The 13,475-nt window shown below is 39.2% G+C and overlaps 1 protein-coding gene across 1 annotated transcript in view; it reads right to left on the reverse strand.

Moving 5' to 3' along the window:
* Positions 1 to 3,544: 3,544 nt before the first annotated feature.
* Positions 3,545 to 13,475, reverse strand: part of LOC107744682 (deleted in malignant brain tumors 1 protein-like) — a 17,608-nt gene continuing 7,677 nt past the window's right edge. Inside the window, exons 18-28 of the mRNA XM_016558493.1 lie at positions 10,665 to 10,894; positions 8,425 to 8,451; positions 8,116 to 8,290; positions 7,822 to 7,966; positions 7,500 to 7,684; positions 5,682 to 5,832; positions 5,137 to 5,348; positions 4,703 to 4,878; positions 4,180 to 4,571; positions 3,724 to 3,968; positions 3,545 to 3,636 (exon numbers count right to left, since the gene is read on the reverse strand). Of these exons, the coding sequence (XP_016413979.1) occupies positions 3,626 to 3,636; positions 3,724 to 3,968; positions 4,180 to 4,571; positions 4,703 to 4,878; positions 5,137 to 5,348; positions 5,682 to 5,832; positions 7,500 to 7,684; positions 7,822 to 7,966; positions 8,116 to 8,290; positions 8,425 to 8,451; positions 10,665 to 10,894 (1,949 nt within the window). The 3' untranslated portion in view covers positions 3,545 to 3,625. The remainder of the gene's footprint in view (positions 3,637 to 3,723; positions 3,969 to 4,179; positions 4,572 to 4,702; positions 4,879 to 5,136; positions 5,349 to 5,681; positions 5,833 to 7,499; positions 7,685 to 7,821; positions 7,967 to 8,115; positions 8,291 to 8,424; positions 8,452 to 10,664; positions 10,895 to 13,475) is intronic.

Genomic DNA, 13,475 nt, shown 5'->3' on the forward strand with positions numbered 1-13,475 from the left:
AAACATCAGTGAAGCTTAATAACACTGTTGTCGCCCCTGTGCTACGAATGGTCCACCGTGAGTTATCAGGGTAGTTACTAGGGTACTGAGGGCTGAAAAATTCACCCATCCACATGATGCTTCACATAGAGATAGAAAACAGAGAATTTCAAAAATCATTACAACAACTTGAATGCATAAGAATAACATTTGACAAAAAACAAGATAGATAGATAGATAGATAGATAGATAGATAGATTATATAGTCAAAACCATCCTAAGAAAGGAAAGGAAAGGAAAGGACGTGTGACCAAGTATAGTGTTCCATACTCGGAATTTGTGCTCTGCATTTAACCCATCCAAGTGCACACACACAGCAGTGAGTAGTGAACAAACATTTCTGTATGACACATCAATATCCTGGAGCCTCTGATGGAAAAATATCAACAGAGCACCATAATCGTGGAAAAGACACAGCTGAATATTATGCAACTTTTATTATTACGCTTGGCTCTGTCTTAATTTATGAATATGTCTGTTTACACAAAGTTTGTGATTATGGAGTGATCATGTTAATTAATCCATATTATACACATACTCATTGGCAAAGTTATCACCATTACATAACAAAAACATTTACAGTTTTACAGAAATATAAAATTGAATATATCAAACAAAAGAGAGCAAATCTGGGGTGTGACACAAGAGACATGAAAGTAGCACCAGTTTAAGTTACCTGAAGAAAAAAAAAGTGTTTTCAAGCAAAGTAGAACTGCCACAGCATTATTTGCACTAAATAAAATACAATTGCGTCATTAACATGATCTGTACTGCATATCTCTGACCACACCACTCACAAACTTTGTGTAAACAGATATAAAATACTGCATCCAGCTGTGTCGTTTCCACAATTATGTAGTTTCAGGCTCCAGGATATTGATCTGTCATAAGGATATTGTGCTCTAACTGTCATTCTCTGTATTCTTTTAATTGTTAAAATCTTTCAAAGTAAGAATATTTTTTTCACAGGCAGCAAATTCTCAAATTCTTGAAAAACAACAGCGTCAGGGCCATTGCCCAATTCAACTTTTCACTGCACTGCACTGAGGTCTGATAGACCTGAAGTCATTCACTGGGTTGTAAAAGTACTCAAAAAGCATTCTTCAATGAAAGTATGGATACTGATTAAAAGTTTTGCTCTATTAAAAGTCGAAGTATTTAAATTGTAAGTGATAAAAAGTAGAACATTGGAAAAATAAAAACAGGAGAGAAGTTTCTTGTTTAAGCATTTTTAATATTATTTTAATGCAAAGTGAATGAACTGTATAAAATGTTTCCTAAGACAGACACAACAGAAATGTTGAGGAGGAAACAAAACAAAATGCAAAAGCGCAGAACAAATTGTACTTGATTTGTACAGCATGCGTCACCGTCGCTTATCCACACTGATAATTTGTTCACATCTTGTGGTTTTGTCTCTTTTAAAGTGACTGTTTCTTCCACGTTAACAACAACAGTCTTCAGATTTGTGGGTAGACAGTTTCTGCAAGATGCAGCATGTGGCATACAAGAAAAATAAAGCAAACAAGTGACGGTGACACTCTAACAACATATAGCTTTGAGGGTAGCTCAGTTGCTTTCAAAACAGATTTTTTATTAACAAACTACTGCTCGCAATGATTAGCAGTGTAAGACAACAATCGCTGCTTTTAATATCACATATATGTTACTTCACTGCCGAGCAAGCAGAGGCACCTGCACGCTCACTTTTGCCTCTCTTGTAGCTCTAGCAAGTCCGATTTATTTTAGGGAATCAGTTCGATCATCCTTGTCTCATATGTTTGGAAATTTTTACTCATTCTATATAGTGCATCAGTTCATCCTACTGTAAATAGAACCCTCTGTCATATGTAGCTTTGGAAAGTGTAATTCATCCTGGTGAATTGATTCGTTTAGACAGTTTTAGTAAATGTAATTATACAAATATATAATAAATAGTATGTTAGATAAATAATAATAGGCCTAGTAGTAATAATATTACCATTTGGGTAGTGCCTTATTGAATATTTGGCAGGAATGAAAATGAGACTGTGAGGAAGTACAGTGTGTTCAGTGGATTACACTGTAGTTAAAGGGATAGTTCACCCAAAAATGAAAATCATCCAGCGGATCCAGCGAACGTTGGGCAATATGCTTTTTTTTAAAGTGGTTAAAAGTATTTGTTCCAAATTTCCTGCTGCCAACAGGTGGCGCTAAGATTATAACTGCATATTGGCATGTAGATGTCTTTAGGTCAGGAGTCTTACCAAACATATGAAGTTTGGGGCAAATCGGACATTGCATGTTTAAGTTAGTGTAAAACAAGTAAATTCCTGTTGCCAGCAGGTGGTGCTATGACTATAAATGAACATTGGCCTTAAGATGAGTTCAGGCCAGGACTCTTATCAAACATGTGAAGTGTGGGGCAGATCGGGCATTAGCTGTGTCCCAATTCAAAGGACGGTTTGATGGTGTTAATAGCATGCTTCAGCACTTAGCTAAGTGTTGCTAGCATGTTTGAACATGTTTCTAATATGTTTAGCACAAAATGGCATATTTTACTGTGTTGCTAATAGTGCATCACAGTGTTAAACATGTCACTTCCTGTTGACAGTAGGTGGCACTATGACTAAAACTGAATCTTTGCATGTACTCTCATCAAACATGTTAAGTTTCGAGCAGATTGGACACTGCATGCCTGAGTTACATCAACTTCCTGTTTCACTGCATTAATAGCATGCTTTAGCAAATTAGCTAAGTGTTGCTAGCATGCTTTACCATGTTTGTAGCATGTTGCTAACTTGCTAGCCTATTTAACACTTGCTGGAACTTTGTAGTATATTTCTAGAAGTCCATTATGGTGTTAAACATGTCACTTACTTGGCGAAACATCAAACTTTGTCAGGCCGTCAGGGACACGCCCTTTGACGAAAACTCAAGATCTTCAAAATTTAGCATCGCAAAGGCCTTATAATTACACTCAGCAAATTTGAAGATGATCCGATTAAAAATGTAGGAGGAGGAGTTAAAGTACGAGGCCTGAAAATGGCAAAAACTGCACAAAAATCATACAGGAAATTCGAAATAATGGACTTCCTGTTGGGTTTCGGATTTTGAACCAGGAGACTTTTTTGTAGGTATTGGTGTGTTACAGGTGTGTACCGAGTTTCGTACACGTACATGAAACGTAGCTCGAAGGGCACTTCGTTGAAATTTTATAGGTGGCGCTATCGAGCCATTTTGCCACGCCCAATTCTGAAAACCATATCAGATGTAAATGTTCACCAGTTCTGATTAGTGTACAAAGTTTCATGAGTTTTCGAGCATGTTTAGGCCCCCAAAAATACGATTCACTTTGGAGAAGAAGCAGAAGAATAATAATAAGAAACGGAGCTATTCCAAATAGGGTCCTCACACCATCGGTGCTCGGGCCCTAATAAACCATTGAAGATACCAGTGACCAGAACAGCTTTTTAGATTATTGAATTGCAAAAATATAATTTGTATTTAGATTAATTTGCTGGTTGGTTAATAAAGATTGATCAATAGTAATGAATAAGGTTATGATTGAGATGATCACTTCATTCCTTTGACATTTCAGACTCCTTCACACAATGCCTGGAATGACAGTGAATGGACAGTTATTAGAAAAGCCTTCATATTAATACAATTCATTAGAAATTATACCTGTTAATGGCCTCTGACCTTTGAGTTTGATTGGCCCCAGCGTCACAGTATTGGTGTGGTAGGTGCTGTGAAGGGATCTCTTGCGACGGAAGCGGCAGCCTTGCCGGCAGCGAGAGTTGTAATCGTTATCGGGGCAGATGATCACCTTACACTGCAGGAACACATAGGCATGAGTCCGGAGGAACTTGAAAGCTCGGAAACTGAACTGAGCATAGTAATGTTCACCACTGGTGTAGGAATAATATGTGTTGTCTCTGGGACATCTACAAAAGACAAAAGAAGAGAAGTACAATTTGGATACAGTTTGGACTACAGTCAAACTCAGACACTGAGTTTATTTCACTATTAGTTCAAATGAGTACAAGAACATATTTAGACAGGGAGCAACACTAATGCTATCTACTCATCCCAAATTATTCTACTGTCACATATGATATGATGTTGGAGTCACATTTAAGAATGAAAAGGTCTCACCCGTTACGGAGCAGGTCATAGGAGCGATCTTTGAAGTCACTGGGATTTGGAGACGCTACACAAGTGTCCAGGAAGAGATCCAGACTGTTGTCAGGCCTGTTTAGCTCGACCTGAACATACAGAAGCTGATTCAAGTTCACCTCATATGGAGAGTCGTAAATTTCCTGGTGGAAACTGCTGGAGGTGTAGAAGGCTATGCTGGCACTAAAGCGGCCCGTTCCTGTGATGTTGGCATTGACGTTCTCCCTGGCCTTGTAGAATATCTGCACCATGGTGTCCGGCTCCATTCGGCAGCCCACGTGTAGCAGGAACTGTGACTGACGAGTGATTTCACCCGACTGAGACTGAGAGGCCCGCACATTGTTGGTGTAGGACACATAACCATTCATCATCTAGAAAAGAGAGAGAGAGTGAGCGATGTTGTGTCAAAACATGGTAATTTTCAATTTTGGCAAAAGAAGAGATGCCACCCCTAAAATCAGCACTAGAGCCATGCAGGATCTGGTACACATGTAGGTCATACATCTTTGGCGGTCCCACATGCGTCAAGTGGGAAGCTGAACACAACCTCAGTACTGCTAATGTTGGGTCTGCAAAGATGGTCATCTACATAAAGGTAATTTCCACTCAACCCGAGTGAGTTCAGGTAAGACCTCTGAATGTCAATGACCATTTTGTCTGAGGAACAATCCACATGACCTGCAGAGCAAAGAATTTCATTCCCTCAATGTAATTTTGTGCATTTAAAGTATTTATTTAAATTTAGAAAACAAAGGTGTTGAAGGTTTTAAAGGGGTCATATGTTGCGATTTAAATTTTTCCTTTCTCTTTGGAGTGTTACAAGCTCTTGGTGCATAAAGAAGATCTGTAAAGTTGCAAACACTAAAGTCTCAAAACCAAAGAGATGCTGTCTGTCTGAAAGTGATTATATTTTTTAATGATTTCACAAGGAATTACCTTCATCTGCAGTCAGAGAGCTTGTGAAAAGGGCCTTGAAACCATGGCTGACACCAGAGTAGTCGCTCCTGAAGACAACAGTCAAGTATCGTGAAGAAGAGTGAAACACCTGGGGTGTGGTGTCATTGAAGCAGACCTTTCCCAGCTGTGGATGACCAGTGGAAGAGCCGTCGTATACTGTGATGTAGTCACAGTTACAGCAGCGCTCCAATCTGAAAGAAACAGGCAGAATGGTACCTGATTCAGAAAAGATTAACTTTTTAAGCCACTCTAGAATTCAATGAGCCATTTGGAATTGGTTTTTAATGGTACTGCATAAATAAACTGTAAAAGAATCCCTCAATAATCACACTACTCGGACAAATACAAAAAAATATTTTTAGTAATAATTGTATTAATTACATTAAATTATATATTAAATAAACTATGGTATTAGATTAAATGATAAATTATAGTGTATATAAATGTGATGTTTTCATCAGCTTAGCAAATAGCAAATATTATTCCACCAGCATTGCACCAGTCACCACTGATCTCTCACTTACTGCACATCAGCAAATGTCAGGAAGATCCTCTGTCCTTGCTGAGCAGAGAGATGCCACACACAGTAGGCATTGTCATGGTAATAGCTGGGGTAGTTTGGACTGGAAAACAGCCCAGAACCATACAGGTGTCCTCCACACTCGGGGTGAGAAACTGGAGATCACAATGCCCCAAAATGCATGAGATAACAAGAATAGTGTCCAGACATGTGGGAAAAGTGGAGAAAAAGGCCACAATTTTCCAATTTTACACAATGGATGCTATTGATCAATGGTGAAAATTTAATATTCTAGCACTTACATGTGCTCACAAAAAAGATGCCTTGCACATGTGTTTGGATAACCATATTTGTTAATTTGTCCAGTTGATATTTTATATTTAATAAACCTTTTATAGAATAAATAGTAAAAGGTGTAAACATTTTTAAACATACTTTTGAGTTATTTTTTATTATACATACTGACAAAATTAAAGGGGTCATATGACGTTGCTAAAAAGAACATTATTTTGTGTATTTGGTGTAATGAAATGTGTTTATGCGGTTTAAGGTTCAAAAAACACATTATTTTCCATATAATGTACATTATTGTTTCTCCTCTATGCCCCGCCTTTCTGAAACGCGTCGATTTTTACAAAGCTCATTGTTTTCACAAACAACAAGCTTACTCTACACTGCTCAAAACTCGCGTTTGAATCATCAGTGGCAAATTATTTAAATATAAAAACGTACTTACAGGCTGTGAGTCAGAAGCGCCAGACTGTCCTTGCAAAGTTGGAGCTGCCCAACTTTATAGAAAGCCTTTGTGCCACAGACGCATTGTAGTCTACTGGTTCAGGAAACAGTCCTCATCCTCCATAATATGCGCAGCACACATCTGAATATTTGGGTTGAACTGTTCTGGAACAGTGCTGTAAATACAACTTAACCACTGATTTCTAGTTGTGTTCTCTTTTGGAAGGCCAAACAAAGTAGTTTCGCTTTCACAACGAAACTGAGAGGATTGCTGAGGTCCCCTTAACCACAGTCCTTGCTTTGCAGAAAAAAAATATTACAGACTTCACACACCCAACCACAACATCTTTGAGCTTTACAGAAGCTACAGAGAATTGAGGCACAAGAGCAGCTTCTTCCCTCAGACCACTAAAGCTAAAGAATCTCTCACGAACACTTGCCTCAGTGGCTATCTTTATACTGCAACATTTGGGCGGCGTTATGCAAATCTTCCCACATCGGTGACGTAGCTTTGTGGGGGCGTGTTAGAACGAGCCATTTTAGGTAGGAGTGGTTGACTCTTAACTTTTATAAAGAATATCTCTTTGGATTTGAGACTTTAGTCTTTGCAACTTTACAGATCTTCTTTATGCACCAAGAGCTTGTAACACTCCAAAGAGAAAGGAAAAATTGAAATCGCATCATATGACCCCTTTAATGTTTCTTTACATGTTTTCATAAGAGTATCCAATTAGTAAATTATTATACAATTAAAATGCATTTTTTACACTTTTGACTCAAAAACCCAGCTCATAAAAGTGATTTATGTGGGAATAGTTTACACTGGTCACTGTACGTTTCCTGCTGCAGATTCAGCTGTGATATTACATCACCACTGAATAATAGTGCAGGAAACTGACAATGTACAGTATTTTAGTTCAATCCTTATTGGTGGAAGAATACGGCATTTTTAGAAAAGGAACTCTGAATATCTTGTTTCCCAACCATAATTTACAAAGAATGAATAGCAAGTTGCCATAGCAAACTAGGAAAGATTGAAATTCATAGTATCATAGATAAAGTTCTGTTCATGCTTTTAATCACATACCTACAAAGACCCAGTTTGCGTGAAATCCTCTACGTGTTACACTACTGCCACTGTAGAAAAGCACAGTCAGATCATTGTTGCTGGATTTGAAAGACTGGTTCCTGTACTCCTGTATTTCTCCCAGTAAGGGGTTGAGGGTAGAAGGACCATCATATACTTTGATGTAATCACAGCATGTTTCCAAACTATTAAGCACAGAGCAGAGAGAAACTATATTATCCACATTAATATTATGTAGCAATGATGTCTTGGAAAAGGGAAATCTGAAAGTTTCACTAGAGAGTCTCAGTTACAAAATTAGAAAATTCAAATAGTGCCCTACGCAACATCAGTGAAGGTCAGTGACACTGTCATGTTCCCTGTGCTATGAATGGTCCATCTGCAATATGAGTTATCAGGGTAGTTATTAGGGTACCGAGGACTGGACAAGTCACCCATCCAGTCTGTCATATAGCCACCACATGATTCTGCAGATAGAGATGGAAGATGGAAAACAGAATAAAAAGCCAGTCACAACTGAAATTATGAGAGAACGACTAGATAATTTGGCATAGCACAGTGGGAGAGTTTGAAATTCATAATATCACAGTTCTGTATATCTCTTTCAAACACATACCTACAAAGAGCCAGGTTGCATGAAATCCTTTACGTGTTATACTGTGATCACTGTAGAAAAACACAGTCAGATCATTGTTGCTGGATTTGAAAGACTGGTTCCTGTACTCCTTTATTTCTCCCAGAAATGGGTGGAGGGTAGAAGGACCATCATATACTTTGATGTAACTGATAAACTGATGTTTCGACATTATATAAAAGTATGCATCATTTGTAAGTCGCTTTGGATAAAAGTGTCTGCTAAATGACTAAATGTAAATGTAATTAAAACAGCCATGTTTTACACTATATAATGTTAAATTATATTTACCTGTTGTCCATGACCCAATGGTTTTTGCTGTAATATGAAATAAAGACATAACATTTAATATAACATAATGCTTGTCTTTCTGTACAGTATGTACAATAAATGTTTAATTTATGCACATATGATGCTCAAGCTAGCAGCTGTTTTTCATATATTGGACAATCAGTACCATATACAATCTTCAGTGAATAATAATCTTACCTTGAAAGGCAGTTAGAAGCAGACAGAAAAGGAGAGTCAGAGCTTCCATCTTTCTCTTCTGATCAATTTTTTTTCAACCATCATTTATACACTCAAAAACACAAGGAGGATTTCCTTATTACACATTAATATCCTGGTGCCTTTGATGGAAACCTCAATAGAGCAGCATAATCGTGGAAAAGACACAGCTGAATACTAAGCAACTTTTATTACTCTATATTGATTTATAGATATTTCTGTTGACACAAAGTTTGAGATTATGGAGTGATTATGTTAAAGATGTTAAAGATTAGTTAAAGACTTTTGAAAGAGAACTGAACTGAGCTGGACAATGACATCACTGAATTAATGATGAACTGCCTTTAACTGAAAAATGTACTTACTATTGTCCTCTTTTTAGAGCTGATTTATAGCAGAATTGAATTTTGTTTTCATTATTGCCACACCATTTCCTGTTTACCACTGTAAAGCTGCTTTGACAAAATCTGTATTGTATCTCTGTAGTTCTATATAAATAAAGGTGACTTGACTTAACTTGACACACAACCTAAAATATATTTTAGCCTACACATAATGTTGTCATTTTCAGGTCTTCAAGGAAGAGAAAATGAAGATCCTTGTGGCAACCTTTTAATCAAAATAAACACAACAATCCAGAAAGCACAAGAGCAATAAAGAGCAGCATAACAGCTTACATTAACTCAAGACAATACCAAACAATGAACAGAAATGAACTCAGGGCTTAAATACACAGGGAACAATGAAGAGGTGCAACAGAACATAATCTGTAACCATACAAACAAATGAGTGGTGGGAAAATGGGAACAAAGGAAACTATGTCAAACTAAACACAGGAACAAGGAACTAAAAACACACTAGAACCATGGCTTTATTATGGGGTCTGTTCCCCCTTAATGGAAATCACGTTCTGGGGTCTAGTGCCTTGTGCTTGTGTCCGGTAGGCCCATGCATTAATCCGACACTGACTAAAACTAAACCAAAATAGATCATACATGTGACAAATGTACACATACTTTCAGTTTTTACCATTACCTTACAAAAAACATGTACAGTTTTACAAAAATATGAAATTCATTTATGAAACAAAAGAAAGTAATAAGACTGCGATGTGACACAAGCAACATGAAAGTATAGCACCAAAATAAGGACAGCATTTTAGAATAAGTAGAGGACATAAGGGTTAAATTTCAAAATATATTTCTAATTATAAAAACTAAAAATGTGTTTTAAAAAGCGAAGCACTGCCACAGCTCTATTTGAGTTGAATTAAATTAATTTTATAATGGCGTCATTATATTATACGTTGATAAGAGTCCTACAGTCTCATCACACTACTATCATGAACTTTGAGTCAACAGATATAAAATACATACTGCATCCAGCTGTGTCATTTTCGCAATTAGCCTGTGTAGTTTCAGGATCTAGGGTACTGATCTGTCATAATGATACCCTCTTCTAATTAGTAGTGAGGCCACGTAAGGGCCAGGGTGACACTGGGCCACCCAATAAAGTATAAATGTATAAGTTTAGTTAGTAGTTAGTAACTTTATTTATGCCCTTGGGGGGATTTTGTTTCAGTGTCTTGTTTCAACATGCGTTTCTCACAAAAGACAATACAACATAAATTTCACAGTAGGACAATACTGTCAGGATTCTTGACTGTTTGTGTGTGTTTTGCTCCCCGTGACCCAGTTTCTCCCTCTTGTTGATTGTGTTAATTTGATTCCAGGTGTGTCTCCTTAGTCCCCTCGATTAGTCCCTCGTTATCCTGTGTTTATAATGGACTATGCTGGAGGGAAGCAATTATCCGGTGTCTGGAGAGCATTTATTGCCGATCCGGAACACGGCCAGACCCAGTGCCCAGCCCACCATCTCCCCGCTGCGTGGAGCCCGAGCCCACCGGACAGAAGACCCGACCAAAACAGTTAACTCCGTGTCTACCCTCCGTTTTTGTTTTCTGTTTTTTTACCCAGTGTTTTTTGTTTCCATTGTTCCATGGATTCCCTCGCCATCAAGTTCACCGCCCTAGCCCGCAAGGACCTCTCCCTCTTGGAGTATGCGGTTGAGTTCAGCCAGCTCGCCGTTTTAACAGCGTACGACGACGCTGCGCTGAACTCACTGTTAGCTACAACGTTGGCTCCACCATGGCTCCTAGCTCCCTCCTCTCCGCCGTGGCCGATCTGTCCACTGGCTCCGCCGGGCTCCCTCGTCAGCCCTTCCTCCATCACGGCTCCTCCCTCCGTTGGCTCCACTGCGGATCAACATTATGGCTGTGGCCTGGGTCCCACCTGGCACCGCCGGCTCCAAGCCCCTCTTGTCTCCTCCTTGGCTCCTTCCTCCTGCATTACCCCCCTGGACTCTGTCTACCGGTCCCCTCCCGGTTGTCCGTCCTCCTCCGGAGCCTCCTTCTTGTTCCCACCCGCTCCTCCCAATGTTGGTTCTACGGAGCGAGGACGCGCCTTCCAGGAGGGGGCGTAATGTCAGGATTCTTGACTGTTTGTGTGTTTTTGCTCCCCGTGACCCAGTTTCTCCCTCATGTTGATTGTGTTAATTTGATTCCAGGTGTGTCTCCTTAGTCCCCTCGATTAGTCCCTCGCTATCCTGTGTTTATAAGCCCCAGTCCGTTCAGTTAGTGTTTGTCGGGTCTACAAGTTATGTTCATGTGTCATTCCTCATTCCTATTGTGGATTTTCCCCTGTGTTTGTTCATTAAGGGTGTACTCACACTAGGCGTTTTGAAGCTCAGCACACAGGAAATATTTTATACGTTTTTGTGGGTATAACTGACTTCACACAAAAATTGATATAATCTGAAACTACAATTGTATGAGTATCCAGATCTAGACAGTCAAAAGTTTCTCACAAAGTACACTCAAAACAACCCTGAAGGCACATAATACTCTCTTCATTCCAAATCTTAACAGTCTTTACCTCAGGTTTCTCCCTTTCAAAAGTCTTTGATATTTAGGTCGAAGATTAACAACGTTATGATCAGATCCTCCAAGTGGTGGCAGTGTGGAGGTGGAAAAAGCATCTTTAACGTTGCCGTAACACTTGTCCAGTATCTTATTTTTCCTAGTGCAAATGTTCACATACTGATAATAAGTCCTCAAACAGTTTTTTAAAGAACAGTTATTAAAATCTTATCCTAAAATAAATTTCGGAGCATCTGGAGACAAAGAAATCCAGTCTTTGTGCAAGTTGATACAACACATCCGAGATTTTAGCTGAGTTTGCTTGAGGATGTATATAAACCACAGTAAAAAACAACTGTGGAAACTCCCGAGGAAGGTAAAAAGGTCGTAGTGAAACACTCAATAGTTCAATATCAGGAGTACAGAGAGATTCTCTCACCACCACTGATCTGCACCAGTTTTCCTTAATAAGCAGGCACACTCCACCACCGCGTGACTTTGCTGTGATATCAGAGTTTCGATCCATTCGAAAAACTGTGAAGCCAGTTGGTTCAACCTCACTTGAAGGAACGTTCTCATTTAACCATGTTTCTGTAATTGCCAGCATACACGCGTTCCTATATTCATGCAAATAGCATAGATTTGCCGTTAGTTCTTCCATTTTCCCCCTCAGGGATGCTGTGATATCAGAGTTTCGATCCATTCGAAATACTGTGAAGCCATTTGGTTCAACCTCACTTGACGGAACGTTCTCATTTAACCACGTTTCTGTGATTGCCAGCACACACGCATTCCTATATTCATGCAAATAGCATAGATTTGCTGTTAGTTCTTCCATTTCCCCCCTCAGGGACTGGGCATTAATCAGTAAAGTCGTGGGCAAGGATAATTTATTTCCCAGCCTTTTAAGTCTCTGCCGACTCCCGCCTCTCTTCCCACGTCTCCGTTTCCTTTTACTCTGAGTAGCCTCACCTTGTGAAGATTTCAAGTCATCCGGTATACAGTGATACGATGTGAGCTCAACATGTTTGTTGCACTGGAGCAAAAATTCCCGGCTGTACCGAATCACACCACCAGCGGCGTTTTCGACACTTAATGCGTTGATTAGATTAATGCTTAAAGGTCACATATTTTACACCTTTCTGGAGTTTTATTTTAAGTCTTGATGTCCTTAAGAATATATATTTGCGGTATAAGTACCAAAAACCATCTCAATATATTTTTAAAGCTCCTCTCTCAGGAGCTGTGCAAAGAACAGGTCGATTTTGGCCAGTCTAATTAATATTCATGAGCCTCTCTTCTGATTGGTCTGTTGTTTTCTGAGTGACGCACGGCCAGGCCAACCACAGGTAACTAGGGTCATGTATGCTGTAGCTTGCTGTAGATTGAAGCAAAACAGATGGGTAGGATAAAATGTCAGGACACCGGCCTTACATGTTTGAGCCGAACTCAGACCCCGAATCGGCGACGACAGGAGACAACCAACCACCTCCTCAAATGCACTTACAACAGGATGTTTCAGAATGGTAATTCATGTTTTTGTTTTCAAACACCGAATGCAGTAAATACAAACCTGACCAGCCGAGCGTTTGCGATCACGTGTACTTGAAGACACTTGTACAAATGCGGTTGGGTGACATGAATGGAAATGATTCGAGATTCCTTACATGTTTGAGCCGAACTCAGACCCCGAATCGGCGATGGCAGGAGACAACCAACCACCTCCTCAAACACGCTTACAACAGGATGTTTCAGAATGGTAATTCATGTTTTTTTTTTTAAACACTGAATGGACCAGCCGAGCGTTTGCGATCACATGAACTTGAAGACACTTGTACAAATGCGGATGGGTGACATGAATGGAAATGATTCCAGATTGGCGATGTAGTATTTGGTTTCTGTATTCTGTACTGTATTT

Source organism: Sinocyclocheilus rhinocerous, unplaced genomic scaffold, assembly GCF_001515625.1.
Source record: "Sinocyclocheilus rhinocerous isolate Xijiao unplaced genomic scaffold, SAMN03320098_v1.1 scaffold851, whole genome shotgun sequence".
NCBI lineage: Eukaryota > Metazoa > Chordata > Actinopteri > Cypriniformes > Cyprinidae > Sinocyclocheilus > Sinocyclocheilus rhinocerous.